The sequence below is a fragment of the Lepidothrix coronata genome, unplaced genomic scaffold, assembly GCF_001604755.1.
Source record: "Lepidothrix coronata isolate B3197 unplaced genomic scaffold, Lepidothrix_coronata-1.0 Scaffold188, whole genome shotgun sequence".
Classification (NCBI taxonomy): domain Eukaryota; kingdom Metazoa; phylum Chordata; class Aves; order Passeriformes; family Pipridae; genus Lepidothrix; species Lepidothrix coronata.
This window is the reverse complement of record NW_016690368.1, coordinates 1,746,533-1,769,926: the sequence shown is the minus strand read 5'-3', so window position 1 is coordinate 1,769,926 and position 23,394 is coordinate 1,746,533. Positions and strand designations below refer to the sequence as shown.

At 42.1% G+C, this 23,394-nt stretch overlaps 2 protein-coding genes across 8 annotated transcripts in view; both read right to left on the bottom strand.

Annotated features, from left to right (window-relative positions):
- PER3 (period circadian clock 3) overlaps positions 1–18,660 on the bottom strand; it is a 40,439-nt gene extending 21,779 nt beyond the window's left edge. For 3 of the 7 annotated variants that reach the window (XR_001877469.1, XM_017831279.1, XM_017831282.1), the window contains exons 1-20: positions 18,508–18,660; positions 17,268–17,419; positions 16,563–16,678; positions 15,511–15,712; positions 14,418–14,466; positions 12,662–12,804; positions 12,240–12,318; positions 11,417–11,523; positions 11,027–11,183; positions 9,992–10,097; positions 9,482–9,607; positions 8,837–8,963; positions 7,632–7,776; positions 6,866–6,993; positions 6,230–6,433; positions 5,367–5,618; positions 4,128–4,864; positions 2,855–3,020; positions 2,128–2,308; positions 1,351–1,501 (exon numbers count right to left, since the gene is read on the bottom strand). Coding sequence is in view for 5 of the 7 variants with exons in the window: in XM_017831279.1 (XP_017686768.1) it covers positions 1,351–1,501; positions 2,128–2,308; positions 2,855–3,020; positions 4,128–4,864; positions 5,367–5,618; positions 6,230–6,433; positions 6,866–6,993; positions 7,632–7,776; positions 8,837–8,963; positions 9,482–9,607; positions 9,992–10,097; positions 11,027–11,183; positions 11,417–11,523; positions 12,240–12,318; positions 12,662–12,804; positions 14,418–14,466; positions 15,511–15,712; positions 16,563–16,678; positions 17,268–17,385 (3,294 nt within the window). In the remaining 2 variants the exon portion in view is untranslated. The other 4 variants (XM_017831280.1, XM_017831281.1, XR_001877470.1 and 1 more) reach the window with 4 other exon arrangements.
- Positions 18,661–19,368: 708 nt separating this feature from the next.
- On the bottom strand, positions 19,369–23,245 carry VAMP3 (vesicle associated membrane protein 3). Its single transcript, XM_017831232.1, has 5 exons — positions 23,146–23,245; positions 21,869–21,950; positions 21,142–21,300; positions 20,460–20,511; positions 19,369–19,667 (listed from the first exon to the last, which is right to left on the bottom strand). Coding segments are annotated over exons 1-5 (312 nt in total). The 5' UTR covers positions 23,148–23,245; the 3' UTR covers positions 19,369–19,650.
- Positions 23,246–23,394: the final 149 nt, after the last annotated feature.

Sequence of the window (23,394 nt, the reverse complement as noted above, 5' to 3'; positions counted from 1 at the left end):
TTGTCTCAGAGATTAATCCTTTGGTTAATGGAAAATACACTTTTACCTTTGAGATAAAAAGGCACGTGGCTTCCTTGAATTTGAAGACCTTATAATTCAGCTTTATAAGCAAGCTCCTCATTAAAGATTTGGACCACAGCCCGAACAACAACAATACTGAAGAACAGAAAAGGCTGAAACACCCGAATGTATCGATAGACCAGACTGTTCTGGGTTTTGAGAAACAGTACAATATTGAAATACAGCATCGAAACAAAAATCCTATGTTTCCTTCTACTGTCAGAAGCCTGGTTGTATTCACAAAATCACAATCTGCATTGGAAATATGAGCTACTGCTTAGGAACAGTTTCAGGACCTCAGATAGAAAATACTGATATTTGCATACCAATACATCTCGTAACATTTGAGATGTAAACATTCAACAGAATTTTCTACAAGATCACTAGACATCATTTTGCTATCTGAATCAAACACAATGTCCTAACTACAACAGGACATATGATTTTTATCAACAAGGTATTAGGAAAACAAAGACTAATTTTCTCATCTTCTTCTGGAGTCAAGGACATGAACGTCTCAGTTTTTTTCCTCTAAGAATACATACCACACATCTCAGAAGGCCACATTTGACAATCCTAGCACATACAGCATGCAGTGCTCTAACAGACAGGAGACTTTTCTGCTGCACAAGTACATGAATGTAGCCCACTCTGCCTTGAAATTTTCTGTACAACTCAACATTGAAGTGCTAAGTCTTTGTGGGACTAGATCTGCCTTTCTCTTTTCCACAGCACCTGGGAGCACTATAAACTGATTATGACATTCAGAAGCAGTTTAGCAAAGTGCCCAAGAATTATACCAGCTAATCAAGAGTAAGATACCACCCACAGTAAAACAGCTATTTTTGTGTTTCTTACTACAGACCTGAACCTCCTGTGATTATGAGCATTTTGCAGCTTGCTGAACACACTTTCTCCAATCTTCACTGATATACCAGCATTATATGCTATTCAATCATAGCAACAATCAATTTTATAAGAGTAGAAGTCCTAACATGAACAGAAAAACCATCTCTAGTTGTCTTACAGGAGATCATGACACTATTCCCATTTATCCAACACCGTGACCGAAAGACCTTTCTACAAATAGTTCCTACGCAGAATTTGCATATCTTGAAAACAAAGAAATACAATGGTAAGACCTGTATGTTGGCACTTCTCAGGGTACTCAAGCTCATTTCCTGCTTATACTGGCATTCATGACCCCAGCACTGTACGATGACCCTGGCTAGAAATGCCTTGGCTGGCCAAGGCAGGAATGAGTTGCCAAGTCCTCTCCCACCTGCTCACCTGGGTGCTGATTTGCAGCGGGACAGTCTGGGTCCGGATCCACGTATGCACCTCTGCAAGCTCCTGCTTTTGCCCATCTGTAAACCAAGGCTGCTGTTTTCGCATGACTGCCAGCTTCTCCAGATCCTGCTTTAAAACTTCCTCTTTAATTCTGCAGGTAACAGACACCTGTGAACACAGCTATGCTACACGAAGCAAGGCAGGTACCGACTATACTACATTGTGAGAATCTCTCCATCGCCACCTATGGCTGAAGCCTAGACAGCATCAGTTGTTGAAAGGGGACGGTACTTTGTACTTTATCTGCTTTGTAAGGCTCCTTTCAACACTGGTCTAACAGTCAGTGTTTTGTTTGTTGTTGTTTTTGTTGAAAGTTTTTGTGTGTTTGGTGTGGGCTTTTTTTGTTTTCTCTTATGGCTTTATGTGGCTTTACTTTTAATGTGGAAACTCATTACAAATTATAGATAAGCCAATTGCAAGCAACTTGCAAATAACCTGTATTTTTACCCCTTTATGCAATTCAAAGGACAGGACAATAACCAATCCCATTAACACTTCAGCAAAAACATCACATGTTCCCTTATTTTAACTGAGGGGGGAAATGGGGAAAAAGTAGACAAAAGTAAATAACCAGGGCCTAAATGGCACAAAAGTAAACTAACACACCTTCTTGAAGTTTCATTGGTATGCATGCTGTTTCCATGGTACATCATTTTAATTCTACAGTTCTACGCACAATTCCAAAGTACATGTTAGAAACTGTTCATGTTTTCCAACCTGTTTGGCATTTGGTAATTCATTAGAACTCGCTCAGGTGTATGATCCATCATCACCCAGGCTGACTCATGTTTCGATTTATAAGCTGTCCCTTTTTCTTCTGCTTCCTGCTTCCTCTCTTCTTTGGAAGTTTCAGAAGAATAATTACCGGCAAAATACTTTCTGCTTTTCCCACTACCTGCTGAGAATGACCATGAAAAAAATAAATATAGATCCCCAAAAAATCCCAGTAATTCAGCACAAAAAAGTAAAACACCACCATTGTATTCTTGCGAGTTAGTTCTGCAATACAAACACAGGTACTCCCAGATGACTGCTCTAGAAATTACTACCTATTGAGAAATCAAAGATAAAGTGCATTTTTTGTTATTCAAGATCTCCAAGGCTCTATTCACTCTTCTCAAAATTAATTGGCTCAACTCCTCTGCTTCTGAGAGGTCCTGCTCTAGGTAGATTCACCTTTACTCAAGTAAGATGTAAACCAGTATTTAATGAAGAGAAAAGTGATAATGAGCAAAATGAAAGTGACTTCCAAGTGAAAGGAATAACTTCTTAGATTCACATTTCCAGCTACAGTGACTGAAACAAACTTGGCTTCAAATACTGGAAGCTGGTAAAAAGTAAAGGTTACAGATCCTCTTACAGGAATTTCCCATTCCCATTACAGTGCCTTATTATTAACTACATGCTAGCAAGCCATCTATCACCAAATATCTAACTTCCCTACCTGTGCCACAACCAGAAGACTCATTGAAGCTAGAGCCTAAAGAACCAGATAAAGCTGATCCACTGCCTGATGCTGCTGAACCTGAACCCAACTGGGAGTCCTCGTACAGACTGTGGTCAGGAAATTCATGAGAAGCACTGTTATCACTATCTTCTGGATCACTGTCCTGGAGACAAAAAGCAAAACCAACATATCCATGGAAGTTACATTTAAGTTTGCAAAAGGAAAGTCATGTATTTACTGAAATTGTCACGTGTTGACCAAGTTCTCCTATCAATTCAACAGGTTTGGAGTTTCTAGTTCTGAAAATGAATGGCGGTCTATAACTCAGGCTAACCCTCTTCATGGGTGAAAAATCAACAAGCCTCTATTCTTGTTTACTGGTTTCTGCTATAAATCCTTCCCCACTTTGTCAAGATGTTGTGCTGTTGCACAAAGTTAACATTTTCCGCTGACAAGAGAGAAGCAGTCAGTTCCCTTCACATCCTGTTAGACGGCATGAAGCAGCCACACACATCGAGCAATGGTGCACTACAGGAAAAATGAGAGAGTCTTCCCCTGATTCACTATGTGAAGCAACTGCTTCAGCAGCTAGAGGTACATCAACTCCCCTTCCAGGACCCTACCCTGCAGTTTCAGCTGATCCAGCCTTTCCAGCCCAATCTGGATTCAGGAGCCAACACTTTTTTCCTTGCCTGCAGAGCTCAGATTCCTGCCTCTGAGTTTACCGCGGAAGTTGGAGAGGCCTTTTCTATGCCCATGTATGGAAACCGACCCACACGGATCCCTGTTCTTCGTTCATTAGCTGCATCCCTGGGAGACAGAGGGAGTAATTAGAAGAGTATCTTCCCTTTGTTTTGGTTCTCCACAGAGACTGTGGGACTGGGTGAAAAAGGATGCAAATTGCGCAGCACTAACCAAGTTCCACATGCATAAAAGCCCCAAACCCAAAATTCTAGCTGACAGTTCCATTGAAGAGGCTGTTGCCAAAATGCGGAGCAGAAGCAGCTTGTGGCAGCCTAGACCAGATCTTACATTTCTGTCATTTACTAAGTGCCAACACTGTACTTGTACATGTTCCCATAAGTGCAAGTATAAACTGCTTTTTCCGTCTCCTGTGCTATTTGTGTCCCACAGCCTACATAGCACAGCCAAAAGAAAAAGCAGCTGACAAAATCTGTGTCCCTGAAACACAGATCATCACCACAGGTTCTGGTGGCAGAACACCGTGAAAATCAGCTTCTCCTCTACGTTAAAAATTTTTGTTACTTACACATTTATCTTCTGCATGTGGTTTAACATCGGCACTAATGGAAAGTTCCATGGGCTTTGGCAGCTCTTCTTGAAGCAAATTCAGCTGAAGTGGGGAGCTGCTCCGTGAGCTGCTCAGCAGGAGGGCCTGGTCACACTGGCCCTCTTGCTGGTCCTCCCTGGATGTGTGAAAAGAGGCTGGAAAGGGCTGATCCACACAGTGTGGTGCTAGTGGTGATGGTGCACAAGGAGAGGGGGCTGGAGGTAGTGTAGTGCATGGATATGAAGAGGGGGGATAAGCACACTGAGGGTTAGGAAGAAAGACATTTTGAGGCATCTGAACATACGTGGGGAAACTCTGAAAAAATACAGCCATAAATGTGCCTATGCTTGGGGGATAAAGGGCTGGGCATGACTGTGCTTTACAGCATAGTTGTGATGATGACAAGGACTCAGGTTGTAATGAGTGAAGGGCAAGTTCCTCTCCTGCAGAAGAGGCTGGAAAACTAGAGAGTGGATCCAAATAGACAGGAAACCCCGCAGGAGAATGGTCATTCGAACTGGAGGAGCCCAGAGAGGACGCTTCTGAGGGAGAGAACAACTGTTTCTGAATTGCTCTCTTCTCACATGGAAGATTATTTCTATTTTTACTAGAAGACTGGCTATCTGAGGAATGTCTCTGAGGTTTCTGGCGCTTCAATTTTCCATGTCTGCCCTTTTTACAGCTAGCTGGGCTCATCTGCTTTGAAGGGGAATCTCCTAAGAAGAAAGAAAAATAGATACATTCACTAAATGACAGACCTAGGGGGAAAAAAAGAAAAAAAAAAAGAGAAAAATACACAGATAATTGAGTGTGGCTTAATCAGAGAGCTGACCATCCTCTGGATAATTCTTCCATAAATTACTAGTGGATTTGCTGATGTATCTACAGTATTTTCCTTCATGTCATCAACTTTCTTATCAATCACTTTGGCTTATCCCAATCAGATCTTTTACATTCTTTCAAGGAGAGGCAATAAACTACTTGGGGATTTGCAGGGTTTATTGCAATAACTATCTGCTTTGTGAAAGACAGTAAGATCCAAGATGGAGCAGACCTCCTGTGTGGGTAATGCTGCTGTCAAACCCTGCAGTTCAAAGAAGTGTTCTGTTTGCAGACACAGTAAGACACTAAATCATACAAAGGAGAACCTAGCTCCATGGCTAGCTTGCTCTTTTTAAATCAGCTAGTAAGTCTTTATTTCTCAAAGCTGCTGCCTACCTTGGCCACAGGAATGTCTGTTGTTACTTCTGCTTCCTTGTTGAAAGTAAGTCCTAAACGGAGAAAGCAAGATCCTCTGTCGGAACCTGTCAACATAGTTCTGTTCCTCCTTTTGAGTGTGGGCTGACAATGTCTCCTTTGTTAGCCCAACTGGCTTTAAGTCCTCAGGCAACATAGCAGGACTCTGAGCATTTACAGGAGGCAGTTCAATTTGTTCACTCCCAACAGCAGTATCCTCCATTGTAGTCACTTCTTTGAAGAGGGAAAAAAATAAATCACTCTTTGCTCTGGCTTTCTGGTGTCAACTCCCACAACACCCAGAGGGTTACACAGAAAACAATCTCATCTGAGCTACCAAGCAGATACAGGCTGCAGAGGCAGCAGGAGAAAACACCCTTTATATTCAAATACAGTTACATTAACATCAACTGAGCAAATTATTTTGCATGGTCTGGAAAACTTCAAATTCCCTTTGAAGATATAGGCAGTTCTTTCTTCATATTTTCTTAGTACAACAGCAGGCTAAATACTGATTTTTATGCTTCTTCCTGCATTAAAATGAACTAACATTGGCCCATAAGTAATTTTGTTTTAATCCTCAATGGCCAAAAGCACATTGTTGTGTTTGAGGTATATGTGATGAAATTCAAGGGGAAAGGAAATAGTGCAGTCTGCTAAAACTATTTTACTAAAATACTCAGGCTCAAGTTTTATTCACAGTGTCCCAAGAAGTATCTCAATATTTCAGAATTCGCATTCAGAAAAACGGACAAAACTTTCTCACAGTATACTTCTGTCTGGAAATACTGTGTAAATTCAAAAATCAGTGAGTCAAGTCAATGTTTTGCAAGTGTGAACAGTACCTGATTCAGGGTGTGGGACGTGCACTATAGTGCTGCTGTAGCTGCACTGGCTGGTGACAGACACCACACTTGGAGCCTTGTTGGACAGGGTCAGGTCTGCCAGAGGAGCTCCCACCATGCCTGCAGTTCTCTGGTCTTTCAAGGTCTCTTCCAGATCAGCAGATATTGGAGTGTGGGACTTAACTGCTGACAGCATAGCAGTATCTATTGGTAAATGACAAAGTTTCTACATGGAATTTCATTCCAAGCACTACACTCCCAATTCATCAAATCTGACTGGTTCAGAAATAACCAGTAACTATGCAGACTATTAAAGAAGACAGTCTTCTATACAAAAAAACATTCATATGTCAGTATATACGAAACATGGCATAAAATGAGTGAGCAACAGAAGGTTCATTTAGCAACAACAAACAATACTTCTTTTGATACATTCTACGTTCAAAGACTTAAAATTGTAGCTTATGCTTAACTGTGAGATTTAGGCAAGGAAATATTTACCACATACCTAAAATATCGTTAGCAGTACAGTAATTTAAAAAGTGGGCATAAACCTTGGAACACGTAACAATTGACATATAAAAATTAAATCAGTTGTTGCGGTTCTATTACGATTGTCAGTACACTTTGTGTTACCTTCCAATGCCTGGACTTCCTGATGACTTTGCTGGACTTGTTTGTCATCTTCTGAAGATGATGATGATGTATTTGCAGATGATTTACATTTCCTTTTCAATGCTGGAATACTGCAGCTCTCTAGATATCTGAAATGAAAGCATATCACAGGAAGCTCTCCCTACTTTATGTTTTTATTCCATTAGGAGATATAAACATTTGAATAATCCAAACTGGAGATCCAGAGGTTGTTAACTAGTATTTTAAATTCATTGCAGGAAGTTCTGGACACGTATCTGCTTTCCAAGGAGTATTTTAAATAAAATCTATCACTCTTTGAGGGGAAAAAAAAAGAAAGGAAAAAAAAAGAAAAAAGATTATATTATCCACTGGGTTAAAAATACTGAGATTCTATAAATTATATCAACTTTCTGTTTTATATGGATATTCTCAGAGGGTATAATGAGAAGACACTGACATATTATGCCCATCAAAATTCACCTGAATTCCTACTGCACCAATGGTGAAATTGGCAGTAGACAAACGTCAATAAATAGTTGCAAACAGAATCTTAGGTCCTAAATTCTTCATTCAATCTGTGTAATTCAGATTGAGCAATCCATCCCAATGCTCAGTCAGAAAGGGAGAAAACTTTACAAACAATCCCAAATTCATCTCACAACTCAAAACCCACACAGTTTTAAGATTAATGCAAAATGCTTGGATATTTACCTTCCACCAAATAATCTTAAACTTGTATCACTAAAATTGCTTCATAGTTTATTACCTAATGATACTATCGACACAATTGATCTGCTGATAGGAAGGAATATGCGGAGTCTTCTTTGGATCATCATAAAATGTGTTGCCTGGTTCTTCTGTGCTATCACTTCTCAATGTCTGAAGAAAACAGGAAGCAGTGTGCCTCTTCCCTAGAATAGAGGAAACCTTAAAGATTCCTCTTAAGGGCATCTAAACGTTACCCTCACCAAGACATACACAGATATATACATATACATACACACACACACACATTTATACTGTGATACATATATATAATACAGGGATATATGGCCTATGACAGCACAGCTCTCATTACTAAGTTATTCTGCATTTTCATCTCAATTTATATGTTTTGAGGTAGGAGAAGGAGAAGGGGAAACTATACCCGAAATAAACCAAACCCCCACACACTGCCTTAAACATCCACTCAGAACAACTAGTAAACACCAAGAAAATAACATATAGAAAACGTCTGCCTTTAAATTGTAAACAAAGCTGTAATTAATAATACTCTTCTTTCAATTTATACATCACAGAATCCAACCCGCTATTTAACAGTAATTCACAGCTTTACGTACCATGGATACACTGGTCAGAGTCTTATCAACTTTAATAATACAGTCCTCTAGAACAACACCAGCAGTTAACTTTATAATAGACAGTATCATAGTGGAAAATGTTTTAATACAGATTTCTATCATATTTGAGGAAGCATCCAGGTTTCTCCATATATTTGCGCTAAGTACTTACTGCAAATAATGTGCATTAGGATAATATTAAGCACTCAGTGACTAAACCCCTACTTCAGCAGGAAGCGAGGCAGCATTGTCAAACCTATGATTGTTTCAAAGAGTCCATATAAAGTAACTAAGGGAAGCTTTCACAGTACTTGCTACGAGCATATGTGCATTTTCACTAGAAAATGTTCAAATAAATAAAAAAGTAAAAGTCTATTAACCTAGAGACAGATATGTTACTCCATATCTCAAGAAGCAGTTAAAAAGTTATTGCATCTGCTGAGGTTTCTTTAAGTGGTGACTTTGGGGTTTTTTTTGCTTGTTTGGGTTTTAAAGAAAACAAACCTCTTCCTGTGTTTAAGCCATGCCAAAATGCTATCTGGAGTTCTTCAGCATCACACCAGCTAGCCAAACTCATGGTTACAGATCTACAGGAGTTCATGTTATCTTACAGAAGATTACATTAACTTACCTCCTAGCACTTCTGAGCTCACAGCCTGTTCATTTCCATTCTGTGGCTTGCTCCTTGATGCAATATATAGCTGCTGTCCCAGATTCTTTATTCGGTTGACATCTGCACAAACTTGTTGCAATGTCATCTTGAGATATGTGAAAAATGTGAAATCAGAATAATATGAGTGCAAAGAGGCCACAGGAGTTGATTTGAGTTCTTGTATTCTTCAAATTGAAAGTGAGTGGATTATCAGCCTAAGCCTAATATCTACTGGTATTTGTAGATTTAATGAATCCAATTATCATGGTTAATTTAAGTAAATTACCTGTAAGAAAGCTCAAACAGCCTCAGCATTTGAAAGTTTCAATACTGATGACAAGTACTGAGAGTAGGAGTAAGCTGATGACTTACCCAAGAGCCTCACAAGGAAATTAGGTAATTGCAATGCTTGTTTTAGCAGTCAGTGTTTTTTATAGCAGTCAGCAAAATTAAGAGCAAAACCCAAAAGCCAGCACTCTGTAACTGACCAATTTAGCTTGAATATAGCTGTGTTCTTCCCACTTCAGTAAAGTTCATGATGAGAAGTGCATATGAGAGTAAACACTTTCATTTTAAAAGTGCATTTTTACTACTCTGCAGGTAGTGACACATTTACAGACTTACTGGTTCCTGTATTTCCTCTGCACAATTCCCATTGGAGTCACTTGAAGAAGCTATGCTGATATAGTGCTCGTAAGAGCCACTGCTTCCAAGGCTTCCGTAACCACTGGAAACATTGCTGTGAACTGGCTGTATGAGGGCGAAAAATAGTCATTAAAAATTCATGCTTTTAGAGAACAAACTGAAGGAAACAACATACTTTACAACACAGAACTTCAAATAAACACAGAAAATCAAGTGAAAAATTCATATTTGTCTGGGCTCTACCACGTGCTTAGGAAGAATTCTCTACCATACCTCAGACTGTTTCAGGAGGCAGATTTATCTTTCAACACACAAACCTGTCAAACATTTTTTTTTTTTGTAATGAGGTGGGCCTGTCTCCATTTAGAACTTTCCTTTCAGACCTTTTAAAAGGCCATCCTCAAAGTAGTCTGCTAAGCAGACTCAAGTTTCTTTAGCCTCTCATTCAGAAGACCATCCAGTGTTCTGAAATTCCTTCATCTTTTTTACCTGCAGAAGCAGTTTGTAAATTTGTCCTTGCAATTCTCTTATTTCTTTCTCCACGCTGCTCATTTCTTTACTTCTTACAGCAAAGACATCTTCATTCAGAGGGCTTCTGGAGAGAGCAACAATATTTCACTATTCATTTTAATTTGATGAAGAAAAGGTAGCTATAAACAGTTACAACAGATTCTTTATTTTATTATCATTATTTTATTTTGACTGCTTCTCTGAACCAACAAAAAGGGATGTCATCTGTCCCAACAGCTGCTCTGCTGGGGTAGTGGGGCAGTGCTATGAAAGCAGGTGGGCCCCAGGGAAGTCAACAGACCAGCAGAGACCCAAGTTACAAGGTTGACAAGCATCTACCCTTCTGTCTCCTTCACTCAGAAGACAAATTCACACCCCATAAAATCTTGAATAAAAGATCACTTTGAAAAGTCAGAAGACCATCCCAAAAAGTCATTTCCTATAAGAGAAACCAGGTAAGAAGAATACAGTCAGTCATATTTTCAAATCCCCTGGAAACTAAGGAGAAAAACCTGCAAAATTAACTTGCACATTCAACACTAATTGCATTTTTAAAAGACACAACTTTGGTAAATATTTAGATTCTGTATCAAGTAAATGTTCCAGAAGAAAATATGCCAGAAGGTCAATTAATTGGGTGAGCCAATCATGAATTTTAAGTAATTATTTGTTAAAGTGACCTGCTTTTTATGTTGCTTTTTAGCTTTTACTCATCTAAAACTGGTATTTTGATTTAGACATGTCCATTGTTGCAGTATTTGGACATCAACCATATGAAAATACATGCTAAAAAAAAAAGTTGGTTTTGCCTTTTAGTTTGAAGTAATTCACTTATTTTCATACTTCATAAATGAGACTAATGCTGTTCTGAAGGAACGGGCTGAAGACAGATACTAGGTAGTTGTCACATTTACAAGAGCAACATTATGTCTCTAGTTTAGCACTTAGACTTTTTTGTTTTGCAGAGTAATCAATTAAAAGGACTTTAATAGATTAATGCTACAACTGACTTACGTCCGGACTTTGTGTCGGCCAATGATGAACACTACTTTCCTGCTCCAAGGATTCACAAAACTGGACCAGCTGGTATCCAGTATGACATAATCCCCATTTTGAGTACAGAATCTAATAGGTAAATGTTCAAAAGGGGGTTGGCCAGCAAATTTCAGTACTGAAAAAAAACCCACAATGAAGAAACAAGGTTTAGTTTACATTATGACACAGTAGTGCAAGCACAAACACTAATGACTGGGGTCCTTAAAACTTTGTGATTCAATATGCTTTGATCTCAAACTGGTTGCACTAAATTTTTGTCTAGACTGCACATAAGTCACATGTCAAGCAATGTGATAAGGAAAAAATTGTAAAACCTATAGAAATTCCTCTAAAAGCAACTGTACTTACTTTTCCGGTGAACAGTAATCATCAAAGGACGATCTTCCGGGTGCAAATACATCAGTATGGATGTTCCAATTAAATCTTGAGGTAAGTAACCCAACAAAGGCACTGCTCTGAAACCCGAACACATTATGACAGGTTATAATACAGTTTTGAGTACTTACATCCTTAACTCTTTGCTTGTCAGTGAAGGGCCCATGCACGATCTACAATGGAATGAACTAAAGCTACAGAACATTTTCCAACCTAATAATCCTCCACTGCAATACAGACACGTAAATACCAATGACAAACATTTCTGTGCCTGGAGATCTAACAGATATTCACACTTGCAGGCAGTCTTGTGCTTGTCTACATCAAAGGAAAAAAAAGGGATCTCGAAAAAAAAGAGGTCATAGGTAAAATGGGAGTAAGAAATCTGACAGGCACAGTGCAAGATGTACTGTAAAAACAGTCTTGTGGCTTTGCAGGAGAGAGCTTCAGTCTGGCCAAACTTATTTGACCAAGCTCAGTCCAGCTGTGTCACGACTCTGATCCTCAGAGTTTGGCATTATGCACGTTTTCCACTGTGGGTGCTATCACAGCTCTCCACTGCCCTGGGTAACGAAAACTGGCTGTGGTTCTGTTCAATATGCATGTTACGACAAGGAAGGACATTACACGGAGTGCAAGATGTTTTCCACGAGTGGACTAACACAAAACTGTTTTATTAACTATTGCCAATTGCATAGTTCAACTATCTTTACTTGGGTCTCTAGCTGTATCATCAAGGGATTTTTTCCTACCTCTCCATGCACACCTCACAGGTCTTAAGACTCAAATCTCTCACCTGTCATCTATGTCCAGAAAAACACATCCAGGGGTGTGAGTGGTGGTGAAGATTCTTTTATCCATAGGAATTCGAGGAGCTAATAAAAACAAAATATGCACTAAGACAAAACCTAGGCATTACTTTTGCTCATGACAGAGATTTATTGGCTCCTGAACTTTTTAGTTGTTCACTGCTTTCTGACCAATTCATTACATTACAAAACATTACAGATTTTTAGATGCTACAGACTTCTCTCCAAAACAAAAATAATGAGAAGAGGTGAAATGCTTTGGGGCTTGGCAAAAGCAGCAGAGATGCTCTGTATTCACACACATGCACACACAAGCTGCAAGTTACACAGGTGAAACTACCCAAGCACAAGTTCTAAACAAAAGAGGCAGACTTTCATACACTGCATTCACTGGAATCTCCTGACTTGCCTTCATATCCAGAGTGAATTTTCTCAGCCAAAGCTAAGCAGCAGGATTCTGCATCCACATGGACAGAAGTACAGACATGGACCAAGTATGGGGTGATTCGGAAGGGGTAACAACGTGTTTCTTGTCCTTGGTCTTTACCACCCCTGAGGAAAAGTAAAAGGGATTCTCACACTGCTTTTAAGACTCACATACTTTGTGTCAGGGCTTAGAGCCCTGCATGGAGAAGTTATGCTGAGCACACAGATCCAGATAATCAGGTCCTACACACACTCCCTTGTGATTCAGCAATACTGATCTCTCTCCACTCAAAATCAAGTAGGTGTTTTGCCTCCAGTGCTTGCATTCAGAGGTTGTCTAGAAATACTATTCCTCTAATGGTTAAAGGCTACCTTCTAATTCTCAGTCCAAACGTATTCACAAGAACCATTCATTTGGTTTTGTGCTCTCCTTCAAGATAAACAGTTCTTTTTCTGTTTGTTGTTTACCACTCTTACAGAAAAAAAAATCTGACTCACTGAAGTTTTGTTTCACAGAGCTACGTAAGTAAAACTCCTCCAGCCTTGTTGTTATTCTTTGACTGCCCTCCATGAGAACTTGTCTTCCTACACCACGGTGAACAGTAGCAGGACACAACATTGTAGACGAGATCTTAACCATGGCTTTGCAAGAGCTGCATTAGCGATTGCCCCTTTCTATTGCAAGTGTTATAATTGCAGTATCTTACCCAGCTTTGACAAAATTGAGATAAATTTTTGGAGATTATCACTTACACTAAAAGTTACTTTCTTATTCCACACTTAGTTTTGTAAAATGATTCTAGAGAGAAGCTAGTGTAATAAAACCTATTTCTGACACCCCTGCCTTTGGGAAAACAAAAGATACAAACAGAAATTGGATACAGCAGAAATTTAACTCACAGAAACCCATTTTCTTACTTAAGCCTACTGTGTTCCTGTGAAAAAATATTTTTATTTGTGATGCTAACATAATCAAATGATCTGTTATGTAAGGGAAGTAGAGGCAGATGTCTTAAGAAAACACAAAAAAAACCTACTGTAAAATGTTTACTAACAGTTCCCCCAACTTAACATTGCTATCTGTCCTGCTGTATTTATTCCAGGTGACCTTACACAATTCAAGATACAAATGATTTTAGAGCTCAGGTTTTTAAAACACATATGAATGAATCAATGATCAACTGAAAGATGGAGTAAGTGTTATATCTGCTCAGAAGCAAACAGTTCTTACTAAAATCAAGAGATCGTCTGAGTCTGGAACAGAACTGCACTGAAGATGAAAGGCCAGTTTCAGGTTTTTTCTTCTTTTAGCTCTAAGATTAGTCAGGTATAAAGCAACAAACAGCATCTCTAGTGACAGCAAGTAGTATCTCAGGAGTCAGGTCTCACACTGGGACTCGGGTGACTGAGTTTCTGTTAATGCTTTCATCACAAACTCTCAAGTAATCTTAATCTTAAGCAAAACAATCTTTGCCTCCACCCCCAAACAAGATCATTCTTCTCCTGCATGACAGTACAGAAGGAAACTGATAGATCCAAAAGAAACATGAACAGTTTTCCTTCTATCCCCGTGCAAGTTTATGCATCATTCTGGGAAAGACACTCAAAGTGTCCTACTGGATGCCAATATTAAACACAAGAAGCCCATTTTGTAATGGAGTTTCATGAGCTCACACTGGTCAGCTGTAACAATAGAACAGTTTCTGCCTAGTATGGTACCCTTGTAATAATGTACTTACCTGATCCTGCAGAAAAAGGATTTCACCTGGGCATATTCATACAGAGAAGCTAATAAGAAGAACACATTGAAAGTATCAGTTGATATGCTCAAAAAGGTCACACCTATCAGAACTATTTTAAACTCTGCATTCTCCAGACTTTCTGAGCAAGACTGAAGTCTCACAACCTACTCTTCATTAGCTACTGAATTAGCTGTTCAACAGTCTGCTCCCACCTCAAATGTTACCTCTCTTCTCCAGCCCACTCACTCTTTGGGAAGTGGCTGACCTGGAACTAAATTCAGAGGAAATGTGTATGACCTAAAAAAAAAAATAAAAAAAAAAATCCTTTCTCCAGTGCATCACTATGAAAAGCAAAGTTGACATTTCCTGGCTTTATGAACCATGTAACAAAAACTATATACAGGCAAGAACAACTCCATTGGGGTGCCTCTGCTCTGCTGGGCAAGCACGTGACTGGCTGCCAAGTTGTGGAATCCCTGGCATGTTAGCATTTGCAACCTCCAGATGTCTCACCATCCTTTGACAGCAAGGACTTTGGACTTCTCAGATCTGATACCAGAACAGCCTCAGAACAACCCATGTCTAAGTGGGCAAAAGACACACCCGTGGAATGCAAGCTACGTTTAAATTGCTCACAAATAACATAGGACTCAAAAGTCACAGTTTAGACACGTCCAGCACTAAATAGCAAGTCAGCTTAAAACTTGGTTTTGGTGAGCTATTTTCACAGCAGGAAGCAAGTGGACCATAAAGACAAAGCACCTAAGCAACCATAAGGTATAGATTAAACAACTTCAAACTCACAATTAGACCTCTAGTTTCTTTTCAAAAAGCGGCAGTATTTGGAATGAGTAAGATGGTACATGAAACAACAAAGCATCTGTCTTTTACTTACCCCAAGTAAGAGTCAAGCCTCTAAGAGACTAGCAAGAACTAATCCCACAGCCACTGCAGTTTTCAAAGTGGAAGGGAAACAAGTGTTGCTGATGTATACTGCTAGCATAAGCATTTAAAATGAACTACTATTCTACCCTCATTCTGTAAAGACAGAAAGACACATAGAACGTTTAAAAGCATTGCCAAGTCCCACCTGTTTCACTTTCCATGTTCCAAAGTGGCAGGTGAGAGTGATCAGTGTGTGTGTAGAACACACTCACATCCTGAGGGACAAGCAACTCTACAAACCGGGAAGAGTCCAACACTTTCTTCTTATAGTTTAGGATAGATGCTGCCTGCTCAGAAATATGTACTATGCGTCCAGAAAGCAAAGAAAATACAGCCACAAATGTGTCCTGGAAAACAAATGTTAAAGGCAATCATCCCCCCAAACGTGGTAATGATACTATGAAGATAAAAAGCAAAACAACCCCAAAACAAACAAATCAACCCCAAACCACCACATACCACAATCTCAGGATGAAGTTCAAAAATGTGTTAATTTAGCATCCAATTAAAGTAGTGTGTAAAATACTACACTCTTCAATGCCATAACAGCATACTCAAGATTTACAAATGCTAATAAAACTGCAGTATCAAAACTGAAACCAATCAGAGTGATGCTTGTCTTTGTCCAGAATGACTGGTTATCACTCCACACACTTCTCCCCAAATTTCAGAGGGTTCACTACAATTCCACATACAAAAATACTCAAGAGCTTTTCAAATAGCAAGCATTTGCAATACTTCTGATATAGCATCTAACAGTATTGAATTTCAAAAACCACTCTTTTCTTTAAAGCAGAGCCAGGAAGCATGACAGATATTGCAAAACAAGAAAAAAAAATTAAATCCAGAGTACAAACAGGAAAAATAAGCCCCTCACAACTCTAAACTTGATTGGTTTTGAAAACTTTTTGCTGTTTCAAGAGATTACTACACTGTAAATGAATTCTCAAAGAGCTATCTGTTGCTTGGAAAAAAAAAGAAGAAAAATTAGTATTTCTTCTACTCATTATCATTGGGTACCCTGAGGCAGCACAGATAAGTAGTAGTCTTGATCTAACTTTAAAACTTTAAGGCCTCTCTGACTAAAAATTAAAGGCCTTTCAATTTTACACATTCTATTTCCACAGAACAACGTAAGGAGACTAAATAGAGTGCAATGGCAAGTGATGAACTTTTTGAGTGTGCCTGAATTCTTACACTGTTTTTTGGAGTGTGTTCAGATGCAACTGCCACCAACTCTTCTATGCTGTATGTCACCACATCAGTCTGAAACACTCTTCGGTCTTTCAGAGCCTGGAAAAAGTCATTGTTTGCTAATTGAAAAAAAAAAAACAAACAGAAAAGCAAAACAAACACAAGAAAGTCAGTAAGGAGACTACTTTGAAAGTATTTCTTACAGCCCTTGTACTTTTGTCATCTTTTTGGTGAAGTCCAAGGTGAGATGAAGAAGGTCTGTGTAGTGACAAAGGGAAAAGGAATACTGATTATACTACTGGAGTGACCTAGTTATGTTACAGAAAACAAGCATGAAGAAGTAGAAAGGACAGAATGTGATAGCAAAAGAACAATTTTAGCTACCTAGTTCTGTTGAAAAAGACAAACTATCCAATAATTTTTCAAAGTGGGATGGGAATGATGTTTTTTCAATATACACAGAAAGGTACTAGTAGGCACCTATTAGCTATGGGACTCTGAAGAAAAGAGAAGCAGTAAGTGGGTATTTCAATAGAAAAGATAATATGATTGTTTAACAAAAAAAACCCAATAAAAACCCCACAGTGCTTCAGAAAGTCAACTGTTAGCAGGATAACTAGAATGCATTCTTTTGTTTTAATGCTATCTGTTGTCAGACACATCTATTCATACCATGCTGCTGTTCTTACAGATTTTCTCCACACGTACCTCGGACCTGCTGGACACACTGCAAGGCGTAGTTGAGAGCACTGATGGTGCTGGACTTGCTGGAATTCCTTTTCTCTTCAGGCAAACACCTTTTCATTTCTTGGATCATCATCATCATATCTCTGTGAGACTGGCTCCAATTCAGCTGCTCACTGTAAAATAAAGGTTAAACTTTAGAAGAGAATTCTGGTACAGAAGCTTTCTTTTCTATCACTGAATTAAAATTATTCACTAAACCAACATTTTATGGGATTGGCCGCAGCATCACACAATATCCAGAAACGTCCTAATGCTCCTTCACTAAATTTCCTGTTGTATTTTTCTCACTTCTTTGCTACTTGAACTGTTCTCTACCTTCCTTGTTTCCAATTTGAATATGTCATGGATGGCAAAGTCCCATCAAAACCACTCTGCTTCTCAAGATGCTTAGCAACTAAAAATAAGCTGATGTTTGCTCTAGATTTTGTAAATCTCACTAGTATTAAAATCATTAATAGGTGCTGATTCTTGATCTCTCTAAGTTTTTACAGCCTTCAAGTCTGCATCTGGTTATAAGGACCATGAGGTTCTCAAAATACACCTGATGCAAAGATTTCATTTCTCACATGACTTCAGAGTCTTCATTATACTTTTGAGTTGTTAGCTTCAACAGCTGCAGAATTGCTAAAAGGCAAAATCTCCCTCTTCTTACATTTGCTTATTTCAGTGACTAAAAAATAAGCAGTCAGTATTCTCAAATGAGATTCTAATCCTACAGATGGGATATGAACACGATTGTTTTTAATAACTTTTATCCATTTGAGATTTTTATTAGTATCATACTCTTATAATATAGACCATTACATAGGTTCAAGTACTGCATGTTAACAAGCCAGTTCAACGTTTCACGAATTATAGATCTTGAACTCTTTTATGAATTAAAAAATACAAGAAACTACCATCTCACTGATTTTCTGAACTTCCAGGAAAAATATTATTTCAGTAATTTCTGCTTTGGTACCGCCAAATAAGGCCTTAAGATGAAGTACACCCAGAAGCTAGCACAGGGTCACTGCCGTACATGGCTCAGCCGATCTCAGACTCAGGCACATCTCAAGGAGCCGCGCAGCAGCAGCAGGCTCACCCCCCTGCACACGCCGCGGCCCGTGCCCCCTGCAGCCCTGCAGTCCCCGAGCAGCCCCACAGGTCACGGCCGCGACGGGGCCCCGGCACCCGCTCCGGCCGCCGCCCGCCCGGTTACCTGTTGGCTTTGCCGGCGGCCGAGCCGCCGCTGGACTCGGGGCTGTGGAGCTCCGTCCCGCCGCAGTCGGTTCCCGCACATGCCGTGTATCGAGCGCCCGCAGTAACCCGCGGCGCCGCCGCCGGCTCCCGCTCGGCCCCCGGGCACTGACCGGCGCCGTGCTCCGCGCTGCCCCCTCGGCCTTCGCCCGCGTCCATCTCGGCTCCGCTGAGCGACACAGTGCGGGGGCATCGGCCGCCACGGCCCCTCAGCACAGCCAGACCCCTGGCCCGCGGTCCTGGCGCCGGTGCTGCAGGGAGAACACGCGCCGCCCCACGAGACAGCGGGAGGAGCGGTGTCCCCTCTCCTCCTCCCGCCGAGCGGAGCGGGCACCGGGGCCGGTTCTGCGCTCCCGCTCTGCTCGCCGGCGCGCACTCCCTCAGCTCACCGCTCGGGCGGATTCCTCGCAAAAGACCCCGGCTGATCCCGAGCGGCTTCCGCTTCGTCTTCCCGCCCCTCCGAGCCCCCCCGACGCCGCGCCCGTCCCGCCGACCCCAGGCTGCTCCCGCTCCGGGCCGTGAGCGCCCTCAGGGGCCGCGCCCCCGTCCCGCGCGGTTACGTAACGCGGCGCACGCGGCGGCCCCTCTCCCACACGCCCCCGCCACGTGCGAACAGAGGAGGAGGCGGAGGCGGGGTCAGAGCCGTTTATTGGAGGAGACCGCGCTCAGCGGGGCGGGGCCGCGGCCCCGCGTGCGCTGGCCCCGCCTCTCACGCGGCATCGCACGCGGCCCCCGTGCGCGCGCCTGCCCCGCCGCCACGTGCGGGGCCGGGGCCGCCCCCGGGCGGGGCCGGGACAGGGGCGGGGCCCGCGCGCGCGCAGAAGCGCGGGGCGAGGACAGCGGCGGTCGCGCAGCTCCAGAGCCGGGTCCGCCTCACGAGCTCTGCACCCCGCTTTATTAAGGCACTGTGCAAGTGGTGAGCTGTGCTTGTTAGTAATTAATGGCAGGAGTGTCTTAAGGCAACCAGTAAAGTTAGTTAACATTTCAGTAATGAAAATAGTTTTGCTTTAAACAGCAGTAAATGGACTGAAAATGCAGCAGGTTTGAAGTGGAGAGGTTGAAGATTCAGAGGCACCTTCAGTTGATCTGAGTTTCTTCCTGTAACTCATGAAGTAGCCGAGACTACAAAAAAGAGAAAGAAGTGGAGCAGTGTCCTTCAGCCCCTCACCATAACAGTCCTGCGTTTTAAGAATTTAAGATAATAAAGATAAATCCCTCTTAAATCCTCTAAATCTAAGAATTTGCCCATGTTGGTTTTCTTAGCTGCGTTCTTCCTTTGTGTTTGCCTTCCAGTACTTCTCACCCAGGAGAACATCTCTGATGCCAGTGGTTACTGCAGTGTTTGTTACTGTATCACAGCACAAACTTAAAACCTTTGTCTTCCCATTAAATATCTGGTGATTACACGGGGACTCAAAGACTGAACTATACATTCCCTGGCTCTCCATCCTAACCCAACGTTATACTCATTTCATCTGGCAGCAAAACCTCTACTCAAAGAAAACCTCCCTGCTGTGGCAGTGCACTTGGAACTCCCAAACCAAAAGAGGTTTATCTAGCAGGAAGCTATGGCAAATGATGAATAGTTCTCAGACAAGGCAGGTGTGTGGAATTTGATCTTATACTTCTGCAACATGCAGCTAAAAAAAAAAAAAAGCACGTCTGTTCCTGGTTTCTAAGTCCTTGCTATTTTCATAGCAAGGTGGTTGAGATTCAGGTCCTGGAGCTCCCACAGTAGTCCCAGTTTACCATTCACTGCAAACAATGCTTGTTAAAGCTGTCACTACTACTTCAAATTAATGTTGAAGTAGTACTTCTATTTGAGTATCCTGGCTTTATTTAAACTATACCAGTCAGTGAATTAACACCATTAATTCCAAGCCTATGAGGAATCCCCACTTTGGTGAAACTTACCGATGATGATGATGATGATAATGACAACAACAGCTATCAATATTGCCCACATCTGTGAAAAGAAGCCACACAACACTTACTACAAACCATGCAACAGCACTAACTGCCCCTCAGGATACAGGAAAACAGCCCATTCAAGGGAATTTAGCACCATGTGTCAGGTCTAACATGGCAAGCAAAGCTTCTCGGTAAGCAAGCTTGATCCACACTTAGAGATGGCAGGTCATGCACACAGACAAAACACAGCAGTACAGTCTCCTTCACACAGAGGTTGTCTCAAGTGAATACACAAGTCTTTGTTACTCACCAAAGATGATTCCAACCTTTGCCAACAGCTACAAGTACAGGAGTCTGAGTGAGCTTCTTCCACTTTCTAACACTTCCTGTACTTTAACTCAAGCTATGCATTTTTACGCTTTTCTTCCTGTTCCTCAACACCTCAGATTACTGACGTGTTTCCCCACTGGCCATTACCATGTTACACAAGATCTTGCATAGGGCAGCATGGCCTCTAGTCCAGCTTTTCATTCCTTCACCCAGCCACTATGTCAAGCTTTAAAAACTAGATGCTGTAAGTTAAACAACATTGGCTAAAGTAATCTCTTCTTCTACCTTTAGGGATGCCAATTGTAATAGTGTTACCTGTAGTACTGCACAGCATAAGTACACAAGGGAAGGTTACCTTACAGTTCTTCCACCAATACTTCCTTTTCAGCTTGGCTGCACTGGTCTCGAATTGGGAAGCTCCTGCTTGCAGTGCATCAGCACGGTCGTCCAGCTCTGATAGCTTCTGATCTCGCTCCAATACCTTGTCCACATTCACTCTCATGATGTCAACAACCTACACCAGTTTAATGCTTACAGTAAGTTACCAGTTGTATAACCCATGGTAGAACATAATCGCAGGCAACAGACAGCAACATATGGTACTTGGTGTTCTCTTTTCAGAAGCAGAGGCTATTGCCTTTTAATATATGCAGTCATAAGCTTAAACAAAACCCTGGAATTCAGTCGGGCTGGAAGCCCCTAATACCTACTTTAAAAAGTCAGTAGTGCCAGTAGTGCTGGCATTCCTTCAAACCTGGGAAATAATTCCTGAGCCGCTTCAGAAGGAGTTGAGGCATATAAACATGATAGTAAACCATATGTCAAAAAATACTCTTGCTAGCCAGCCTGGCTTTTGGACTCCACAAAAATCTAGACACATCATATTTGGCAGTCAGCCTTTTATCTTTAAATTTGCCAAATCCTCAAGCAGCAAGATTGCAGCTAATATTTGGACACTGGTAACTTCTCTCTACTTCCCCTTCATATAATGAAGGGAAAACTGCTTTGGTAAAAACATCTCTTCTAGTTTTATAGGTTTCCTGAAGGAAAACAATGACAGTGCTATTGGACTAGACTTTTACCTCATCTACTTGGTGTTGAGTCTGCTGAAGTCGACGATTACTGCCAGCAGCCACATTTGAGCTTCCAGGGATACTGGCTGACCTGCAGTAAAGAAAGTCATCATTATTCATCTGAGATTCCTGAGATGTATCCTTGGAATAAATGTAGGGTAGTTTCCTACTGAAGAAATGGTGTTTTAACAGCTGACATTAGGTGCAAGTCACACTGTGTTCCAAATATCTTGTCAACAAACTGCCTGCCATTCTAAGAGACAGCAATGGCTTGCTAATACCACATTTTGCAATAAGGTACAGGACAGCTCCAACCATGGTTCAGGGCTCAAGGAGTCAAGAGTTTAGGCTCAGGAGTGTTCTTGCTTTCCACTATGAACACAAATACTAAGTTCCAAGCTACAGTATTTACAAAAAAATTATATACAAAAACTTAATGGTTATTCTGACTACGTGCTTCTCTGTTGTTGGCTGTCTCTATTATTTTGAAACAGTTGATACAGAGCAAGCGAAAGCACCAGAAGGAAAAAGAATCTGGCATATACAAGAATTTACTTCTGGTCAGCTTTGATTTCATAACAGAGGGTTTTTGTTTACCAGCTTCAACACTCTGCATCTTTGTAATGGACACAAGAGTTCCTGTACATACTCCTCATACCCTTTTCAGTGCTTTGCCAGGTTTTTTGCATCTCTCTAGAACTATCTGTAGTCAATTTCCTTTTCTATGTTGTTATTTCTTCCACATCAGACCCTTGTTTAGCGCATCCTGGCACTCCAGACAGCCAAGTCTGACTATTTCCTGAATTTACACATTTATACATTCACTTTAAGTTCCACGGAGAGAGAACAAACGTGTACACGCACAAGGTGTGAGCCGGGAAGCCCGGGGCGAGGCTCGGAGCAGGCCCCGTACAGGCCAGCATCACCGCTCGACTGTTTTGGCACTTCCGCCAACCTTTGGTTCTATTTCGCTGCTAGTTCCAGGGGAAGAGTCTCGGAAATGACACCTCCAAACACAATAACGCTCCGGTGCCCAGCAGGCGCTGCCCCGGCGGGGCGGCCCCGCTCTGACAGGCGCCCGGGGACTGGCGGAACAGCCCGGCCCGGCCAGCCCAGCGCCCCGGTACCGGCCCGAGCGGGGGCCGGGCGGGGCCTCTGCGCAGCCGCTCTGGGAACCCCCGCCCGCCTGGGCGCGGCCGGGCCCGGCGCCGCTGCCCGGCTCCCCCGCGCGTCCCCCCGCACGGCCCCGCACGGCCCCGCACGGCCCCGCACGGCCCCGCACTCACATCCTGCCGGCGGGAAGGGCCGCGGCCGCAGCGCCCGGGCGGGTCCAGCGGGAACTGTGCTCGGCGCCGACGGCGCCCCGGGGTGACGTCAGAGGGGCGGGGCCTGCGGGCGGGACCCGGAGCAGGGGCGGGGCCCGTCCGGGGCCACGCCCCCAGGCAGCCGTCGGCGCGGCCGCGGGGGGGCGCCCTCCCCCCGCGCCGGGCCCGCTCTGTGGCCGCAGCCCCGCGGCGGTTCCGCCGGGCCCGGCG

Excerpts from the sequence above, each read along its gene's own strand:
- VAMP3 (XM_017831232.1), bottom strand. Across the intron at positions 21,301-21,868 it reads CTCAACACCAAGTAGATGAG|GTTGTTGACATCATGAGAGT; the intron begins GTAAAAGTCTAG and ends AAACTGGTGTAG. Across the intron at positions 20,512-21,141 it reads ATTGGTGGAAGAACTGTAAG|ATGTGGGCAATATTGATAGC; the intron begins GTAACCTTCCCT and ends TTCTTTTCACAG.